The sequence below is a fragment of the Capsicum annuum genome, chromosome 2 (assembly GCF_002878395.1).
Source record: "Capsicum annuum cultivar UCD-10X-F1 chromosome 2, UCD10Xv1.1, whole genome shotgun sequence".
Taxonomy (NCBI): Eukaryota; Viridiplantae; Streptophyta; class Magnoliopsida; order Solanales; family Solanaceae; genus Capsicum; species Capsicum annuum.
Genome location: NC_061112.1, coordinates 133,568,470 through 133,578,156, shown reverse-complemented (window position 1 = coordinate 133,578,156; position 9,687 = coordinate 133,568,470). Strand labels below are relative to the sequence as shown.

The window sequence follows — 9,687 nt, the reverse complement described above, 5'->3', positions numbered from 1 at the left end:
TAAGATATATATATAACTAATACATGAACATTCGTGATATTAGGGGTTATAATAATGCATGCATTAACATGACTAAGGGTGCATTTGTTTTTTTTTAAGATTAAGACGTCTGAATTTGAATGGATGTCTGAATGATTAAGATGTTGTTTCTAGATCTGAATACTGAATGATTAAGACTGTTTGTTTTTTTTAACATCTGAATATATGTAATTTATTTATTTGTAATAAATATGCAATTCAAATTTAAAAAGAAATAAAATATTATATGAAAAAAATATTTAGATAAAGTATTAAATTAAACAACAAACATTATTTGAGTGATAATTAAAATATTTAAAAATATAAATAAATAAATTATGTTAAATATAATTATTGAACTATCTAAATTATTAAAAAAAGATATATCGATTAAAAATTATTGTGATAAGATGTAATTATAAAATGAATTACTACAACAGTGAGAGAGTTTTGAGGTGTAAGTTATAATTACTAGCATAGTTTAATATTTTTAATAACTACATGAGAGGAAAATAAATAATTCAATACGTGAATTACTAGTATTATAATCCATTGCATTATAATTCATTTGATAATAAATTAAGTTATTTTAATTCATTTTACACGTATATAGAGAGGAAAATAACAAAGTGAGAGTGTTTTGAAAGAATATATCATGTTTTAAAAAGAGTCTGAACCATTCAAATTCAAACCTCAATTAAGTGCAAACAAATGAGGCCTAAATATAAATACACAGTTGTCCTCATAACCTTTTCCATCATATTTGTAGAAGGGAATTCTGTAAACAAATATTTTTCTTAAAGATAAATGTGATGCATGTTATTTTAATACACTAAATCAAATACTGCACAAAAAAAAAATCTCATCATAACTAATGCAAGCATAATCAACATCATTACTAATATAGAATTTTTGTAGGTTCCTTAAAAGAAATAAAAACTTAGCACTAAAACTCCCATTTAGTAAGTGTCAAACCATAAGGGTTTATTGTAATAATTTTGCTGATTACGCTGACGCTCCCTTTTAGGTCTTGTGAGGGAAAAAAAGGGAAAAGGGAAATTATATAGGTCATTCAAACAAAATTACTCTCTCCATTCACTTTTTTTTGCTCACATTATACTATGTAAACCTCTAGCAAAATTAAAAATGAAGAACGCATATTTTATCATGAAGTCGATTCTCATATTAATAGATGTATGGTCCTTAATGGACCTTAAAACTAATTTATAATAAATAATTATGACAAGAGTAAAACATGAAACAAAAATTATCTTTATCCAAAACTATCAATTGCAGTTTTAGACTTCTAATGGAAATTGCTAACCACTTTTATAACGATGGAAATTGAAAGCTAGGTATAGTGAATATGTTATGAAGTGCAACTGTGCAACAATATACTCCCGCCATTCACTTTTAATTACTTGTCACATTTTGATTTAGCATGTTCATTAAGAAAATAATAATTGACATGACTATTTTACCACATTTAGTATTAGGTATTGGAAAAATGATTTGGAGAATAAGTAATTATTGCTAAGGATAAAACATGAAAAAAATAATTATCTTGTGTTGATATGTTAAAAATGATAAGTAAAAGTAAAAATCTATTTTGTTGAACCTATGGACAAGTAAAAATGACGAATAGATTATTTTGAGAAAAGAAGCAAACCAAACCAAACGCCATTGTCCTGGATCACCACGTACAATATATATGGCTATTGCTATCAACCAATGTGTTACAAGTTGTGGGCTAGTACACCTAATGGTCGCACAACAAGTTGAATATTCTACTTCAGTCCATTAATTAGGAGCGGATCTACCATTCAAGTTATAGGTTCAACAGATCGAACTTAGTAGAAGAAGAAGAATTTTGTTGTGGTAAATTTAAAGCATGGTGTAAAAGTCACCAACTCAAAGACCATACAACAAATTGATTGAAGTTGCAACCAAGTTGCACATTCTTATCACAAAAAAAGCACACAACCACCAACTAAAACATGCTAAAATTAACTTTACTTAGCAAGACATACATCATATTGATTAAACAAGTTTCTCACAACCCCTCAGTGTAAGCCACACCAGTGGATTTTAGCCATGATCCTCCTTGAATCAGCTGAACCACAGTGAATTTCGTCGCCTCTGCTGTAGTTAAGGCCTTGTGATAACCAGGCCAGCTCACTCTCTTACTAATTCCAGCACCAGGCCCTTTGTTCATGTACTCACCATAATACAATGTTTTCAATGCAAAATCACCATCCCATTCTGACCAACCTGCTGGATCAATATGATCTCCAATATTGGACTGCATGAACACAGTTCGTGAATACGCTTTCCAAGGTCGGCCCAAATATGTCTTGAAGGACCCTTTCACTGGTGCAAGGTCCGGGCTAGGAATAATGTCACAGTTCTGGATTGATGTTCCAGTGTTCTGGTTTGGATCTTCACGGCCTTGGGCGGTAACCATGTTTTTCTGTCCTGTCATGGGCTTTCTGGCTGCGAGTTTAGAGTTTTGGAACACAACTGCTGAGTTACCAAAGATGAAATCGACAGTGCCAGTGATGTAACAATCTCTGTAGAATTGACGGAGAGTGTGGGTGTAGAGGGTGTCCTGGAATGCATCTATTTTGCAACGATTGATGACAGATAGATCAGCTCCAACACGAAGGGCCACTGCTTGGTGCTTTTGTGGTCCTGCTGTGTTTTGGAACTGTAAATCTTGTGCTATGAATCCATCTCCAACAGCAGCTGCATTAAAAATAAATAAGGCAACCATGTTCTGTTTGACTATAAATCTTAATTTGTCAAAACACTATAGTGAGAAATAAGATCTTTACCAACAGTTGCAGATTTGAAGGTTGTTGAGCCATCCACAACATTCAAGCTGCCAGTGATAATGGTTGCATCCATGCCATCACCCACAAGCATAATATTCTTCTTTGTTTTCCCAATCTCAACATTTTCTTTATAAGTTCCTTTTTTCACGTGAATAACATATCGAGTCTTGCTATTATCTGGAGCAGACGCAACTGCTTCTTTCACAGTCTTGTATTTTCCAGTACCATCTTTAGCCACTACAACATTGGCCGCTATAGCATTTGCTGAAAGTTGCAACAGCCTTCTGTCTTTAGCACTAACCCATGATGGCAATTCATCAATAACTGTTTGGACATTATTATCAGTCTTTGGTGGTGCAACTGCAACCATCAAGGCCAATGAAGTCCTTGCTCTTGCTATCAAATCATTCAATATGGGCTCCATAATGGACCGGGCCTGGCCATTCAGCCCATCCATGCAAGTAACATGGTTGGTGAGAATGCTACTTAGCCATGAATGGACATCAAAGTGGGCTTGGGCCGATAGGTTCCCAAGCCCCATCATGGAGTCCATCAATCTATCCCTTGACAAATCCATCAACTCTAGGCAATCTGCTAGAGCTGCTTGCTCCTTCCCATCGTTGATCCGAACGTTCACATTGCTGGCCAAATCGATCATCTCATTGATTCTCAATGACGATTTATGTAAAACCATCTTTAATAAATTCACTGTTTTTGTATCCATCAAACCAGCAGGTGCAACCTCAGACACCATGGCCAAACAGGACGGCTGATCATGTGCCGTATCACAAACATGGGCTGTCAAGGAAATTGATGGGCTAGAAGTACCATTGATGGCCCAGATTGAAATTAATCCAACTGAGCCCACAATAGCTGCTAAGGAAAGAAGCACATAGAGAGCTTTAGTAGAAGAGTAGGATTTTATTTTGGGTGAATTCAACAATGGCTGAGAGGAATTAGTATGCATGATTTAAATGGGTATCAAAGCGGAATGAGCTTGAGTTTGCTGTGAATCTTGTCGTTGCTAGTGTTCTTATATACACTAAAATATAGCAATAAATATCAATATTCATAATTGTTTTTGCACGCAACTTGCAAGTAAAAAAGTCTACATAAAGTAGCTAGAATTAAATAAAGCTACTTTGAATTATTTTTTTACACGGTGGGGTAGGGATTCAGGATAATTAACAATAATACATTTTATAATTAATATGATGCACCAGTCTGTGCTTAGTGAAATTTGAGCAACTGAAATTTAATATTTCCTTGAGATTCCATTAGTGTTCGTAGATAGGAAAACTTTGTCATAACCTGAACATGTATTGATCTAATTTATACATGAAAAATACTACCAGTTTTTGACGAAGCATATACAACTTTGGATTTATTTCTTTCATCTATTAAATTTAATTTGCTAAATATAGCTAATTATGAGAGTGAAATTGAACAAACATCTTTCGGTGGACCTTTCCTTTTGTGTTTATATGAACCCATGTGAGCCATTTACTAAATTTAATCTAATGTATTGCAAATTGCAAAGTGATCAAACTAGGGCTTTCGGTTGGAAACAAGATTTGACTGTTAGCCATCGAATAATTAATTTCAAATAAAAATGTTCTACCTACTTTGCTAATACAATTTGATTTGACGGGCTTAATATAAATTAATTTTGGCCATCCATGAAAATTTCAAAGACAATTCAGGAATTATATTTGAAAAAGGGAAAACAAGTTTTACTTGTTTTCACTTTTTCACTCGTACTTCTCTCACAGAATTTAAAAAAAAAAAAAATTAATTTATATTCATGGCGAAACACAACTCCAACTTCGAAAAATTATAATTTTCATGGCCAAACGGAATATTTGTATGGATATAAATTATCAAAAAAAAATCTTAAAACTAAATTGTTACTGAATTTTAAAAAACTATAATTTTTAAATGGATCTCACGGGCCGGCCTTTTAAAAACATTGAAAAAACATTTGAAACAATAACGGATATATCTTTAGGTTATTAACTTATTAAACTAAACCTATATAATAATTAATCAGAGAGCATTATTGCCAAGGCGGTAAAGTTAGGGGTGGGCATATTTTGGTTTAAATCGAAAAAATCAAAAAACTAAATCGAAATTTAATTTTGGTTTCGATTTTTCAGTTTTTCGGATCAGATTCGGTTTGTAATTTTAAATTTTGATTTTTTGGTTCGGTTTTTGGTTTCTAAAAAAAAATTCGGTTAAACTGAAAAACCAAAATTTTATAAATAAATAAATAATATATATATATATATGGATTGTTTAGTGATTCAAATATTTTATGAACTATTTTGGTGACTTTGGACTATTTTATGGACTATTTATGCAGAAAGTATGTTGTTTCTTGAACTATTTTTATGAATTTTGTGTTGTTTTGTAGATTATTTGTGCAAGGTTATATTATATGTAATGATTAATGACGTTATGTATTATGTTAAACTTCTGATTATTTCATTTCGTTTCATCCATGTTATGTTATTTATAGTTATTTATATTTGGAAATGAAAAACAGGTTTGAAAAAAATATTTTTTCTAAAAAAACCCATCAATTTTAAATGCTCAGTTATGAAAAAAGAGGCTAACTACTTTAATATTTCAAACAGAAATAAAAATTCGAAATAATCGAATCCAATTTGTAAAAAACGAACCAAATCGAATTTATTTCGATTTGGTTATGGATATCATTTTTGTCAATCCAAAAACCAATAAATCGAACCAATATTAAACAATCAGACCTAATCGACCGAACGCCCACCCCTAGGTAAAGTAGCCGAATTAGGTGATTAATTAATGTATTAAAGGTCTAATTATGAAACTTATTAATCTCTAGAAGTGTGACCATACCATCATGTGGCCAGTATGTTGAATGATCTGGCTTTTTCTTGTACTAATTTTTTCTTTTCGTTTATAACAAATATAGTTTAGTAATAAAGCTGGATCGCACGATGGACTATTTAACATTTTATTACCAAAATTTTTGACTTTCAGTTGGATAATGTTATGTATATTTTCTTCTAAATTGATTATAAACCTGAATCTAGATTCTAGTCCAAAACCATGGGCGTTGTTTAAGTAATTATTCTCTGTTTTGAGTGAAAAAGCATATTGATTGTCTCCATTAATATTAATATACTAATATGCAACATGCAATTACTTTCATGACTACTTTAATGGTGTCTGACTGTGGTACGATAAATCAAAATTATCCAAGAGGAACATCATAAAGGTTTCAACAGTGCTTAAAGTTAGCAAAGAGCAGCCATCACAGTAGAATATCTAGATGATAAGGAAGAAAATATTTTCTAAAAAATACTATTTTCTAATTTTTTCATGTTTGATTTGTTAAAATATTTTCTTTGGAAAAAGTAGAAGTTCTTTTAAAAAAAAAAAAGGAAAACGATTTCGTGAGTGGCATTCCAGATTCATTGTGTCCTCTCAATCCCCAACCCTTGACCATACAACTCCCGGCCTCCTCTGAACCAATCGTCAAATGAAATGTGAATAATCAATTCTCCTCTTTTTGAAAGAAGGGCCGCGCAAGTTTTCGATTTTGTCACTGATCAAAATAATTTTATGAAAGAATTATATGATAGCACAAAGCAACTTGTTATATCAACTTAAAATTCCAGTTACTCTTTAATTAGATTTGTCTCATATTTAAATTTCTCTCTCCATTGTATTTGGCACATCACATTTTTATTTTTATCTTCTCGAATTTCCCTCCCCATTGTTCTCAGATTTCCCAAATTTCTATTGTTTTTCCACTGCATCTCTACCTTTCTCTCAACTTCTCTTTTTCTCTCACTTTCTCTCGTTGAAAAAGTATCACTGATGACGATGAAAAGCTTCCATCTCTATGACTCCCATCGCCAGCTACCACCAAACCCATCGCTCTCTCCCTCTTTTTCCTTTCCTTCACTCCGCTCTCATTTTTGTCTCTCCACCTCCATGTCTCCCCATCTCCAAATAAACAAGATTTATTTGTTTATTAGTAACATTAGCATCACTTTGAACACCCATTAAGGAAAACAATCATTAATATGACTCTGTTACCATAATATCTCTATTAATTAATGATTACTGTATTATTTTAAAATTAATTTAGAGAATAAACAATTTACGTTAATGGTGAAGTAGGAAAAAAATTATCCTTATCTGATACGTCAAAAATGACAAGAAAAAATGGAAATCCAATTAAAAAATAAATGACAAACAATTTCTATTATTCCTTTTCAATTAATGAACATATTCTATAGAGATCTATTAAATTGATATACTAAATTTGATGTGAAATCACATAAAATGGGTTTGTTTAATGATACGAAACTACTACATAATCTTATTTTCTTCTTCGTGAATCATGATGCACTGGTAAAGTTGGTAGGTAAGCAATAGGTAGGTAAGTGAATACTATGACTATGGGCTAAATGAATGTCAGGTGGAATCTTCTTGTCGTTTTGAAGGTTAATATTCCACTTGACATTATTTATATTGATGGTGTAAGTGGTGGGATAAATAGTCTCGGTACTAATTAATATCTTACATCAAAGATAAAATAAAATAGTCCTTCATTTTATTTCGAAACTATTTATCTGTTAGGAAAAAAAAGTTCAGTTGTAGTCTATCTTAATGAAGAACGATGACGAGAGCCAAATTTTTTTTGTTCAACTACCATCCCTCCCTTGGGGCTGGAGGGGGTGGGTGGGGGAGGCAAATAAAAAGATAAGGCTAAAAAAAAGTTGCATTGATTTATGCTAAACATGTTACTGCTACTTTCAGTTTTTGCTAAAAATGTATTGTTAGTGAAAATATGAAAACAAGTTCCATAAATAACACACGCTCATAAGTTAATATGAACAAATTATGTTTTATATATAACGCACAACTTGTGCCTTGTGAATATTTTTTATAAAAAAATATATAAGGGATATTTTTAGTCCACTTTCTAGCGAATGAGAATGACCCGTTTATGATCTGCCATTTCAACATGCGACCAATTATAGTTCAGTGATCAGTCATCTTTCTAGGGAAAAAGATAAGTAATATTCATAATATGCAATTTGTATTCTCAAATTTAAGCAAAATATTCTTTTGGAAAAAGCATGTTTTCTTGTCTGCATTATAATATAATAATACAACATGAATTACTTTTTCATGTATTCATTTTTCAAAATTAAAAAAACTTGCATGCATCAACAACCCAAAGTGATATCACATCATGAAAGCCACTGGCACAGTGAATCTTTCTATATACATAAACATATCTATGGTCCCATGTATATATCTAGTAATTAAATTATTTTTACAATATTTAGGAACAAGTTGATGTTAAATTTTAATTATGTGTTAACAATGTGAAGTGGATATCCCTCCTGACAGTGACTTCTACAAGCGTAACACTGATTAGCAGCAAGGGGATTTAGAGTTGGTTTGATAAATTGCATAAGAATAATAGAAAATATAGTGTATTAGTAATGTTTATATTAGATAAACCTGCATAAGTTATGCTTGTATTTTTCTTATGCATTGTTTGGTATGATGTATTAAAAATAACATGAATTACATAATTTCTAAAAATAAAAAATTATAGAAATATATACCTTTCATATATATGTTGGAAAGGATGCAGAATTTTTTTACAAAAATAACAGTGTCTTTAATTATGTTAATGCATGCATTGGATCCATTACATTGCTAATTACCATGGATTTTGAGGTACTAGTAATACGCATCTCAATACACAATATAGTGTATAACTAATGCAAATATTAGTTATACATAGGATGAAAAATAGACCAAACAAAATACTAGTAGTACACATTGAACTAATGCATGCATTAACTTTCTAATACACCCTATCAAACGAAGCTTAAAGTATCAGGCATGGGTGGATTATATCCAAGTTAAAGTTACAGTACTATGAGAAATAACGTAACTTCTGTAGATAATGTTTTTTCCGGTTTATTTTATACTTGTCATGTTTTGTTTTGCACATGCTCTTAAAAAACATATACGTACGTACGTACGTACATACATATATACATACATACATACATACATATATATATATATATTAATTAAAGAATAATTTGACTAAATTATGTTTATGTATTACTTGTCTCAATTTAATACTTTTCTTTTTTGCGCCACATTAATATTTTTTTTGTATTTATGAATCAGAATAAATTAAAGTGAAAATAAATAATTATTATATCTTGATATTTTAAAATGATAACTATTGTGAACCATATATTTTAATAAGGATAACAAGTAAAGTGGAGCGGAGGGAGTAGCGAACATAATGGCTATAGCTAGCAGTGAGTGAATGATGGTTTGGTCAAATTAATTCTGGTTTTTTATTTCTATATGCTTCATGATGACTCTTTAATGTTTTAAGGTCCAATTGGATTGGATCCAATTTAAATATCTTATCTTCGAGCTATAATTATAACTAAGTATCATTTTACGTCGCTATTATATTATTACACCGATGCTTTATCAAAATCACCACTGCTTAAGATCATTTGAACATCTTTTGCAGTAGGCTGCAGAACTACTAGTTCTGTGTATACATGTGTCGAGAATTTAAATTTTGTTTGTAATATAAAAAAGGTACTAGTATTTAATTAAGTCACTTGTAAGGTAATTATATATATAAATCTCTAAATATTTATTTTTAACCTGATAAAAATGATAATAACCTGCTATAATGCACTCTGATAATGTAAATTATCTTTATGTCATGTAATATATCTTACTTATCACTCCTAAATAAAAATACACCTACGCTAACCAAACATAG

At 30.8% G+C, this 9,687-nt stretch overlaps 1 protein-coding gene across 1 annotated transcript; it reads right to left on the bottom strand.

Annotated features, from left to right (window-relative positions):
- Positions 1–1,868: 1,868 nt before the first annotated feature.
- LOC107859553 (pectinesterase) lies at positions 1,869–3,920 on the bottom strand. Its single transcript, XM_016704600.2, has 2 exons — positions 2,853–3,920; positions 1,869–2,763 (listed from the first exon to the last, which is right to left on the bottom strand). Exons 1-2 carry the CDS (start codon positions 3,817–3,819, stop codon positions 2,072–2,074), a joined length of 1,659 nt encoding a protein of 552 aa, XP_016560086.1. The 5' UTR covers positions 3,820–3,920; the 3' UTR covers positions 1,869–2,071.
- Positions 3,921–9,687: the final 5,767 nt, after the last annotated feature.

Excerpts from the sequence above, each read along its gene's own strand:
- LOC107859553 (XM_016704600.2), bottom strand. The coding sequence starts at position 3,819 with ATGCATACTAATTCCTCTCAGCCATTGTTGAATTCACCCAAAATAAAA. Across the intron at positions 2,764-2,852 it reads CTTCAAATCTGCAACTGTTG|CTGCTGTTGGAGATGGATTC; the intron begins GTAAAGATCTTA and ends TTTTTAATGCAG.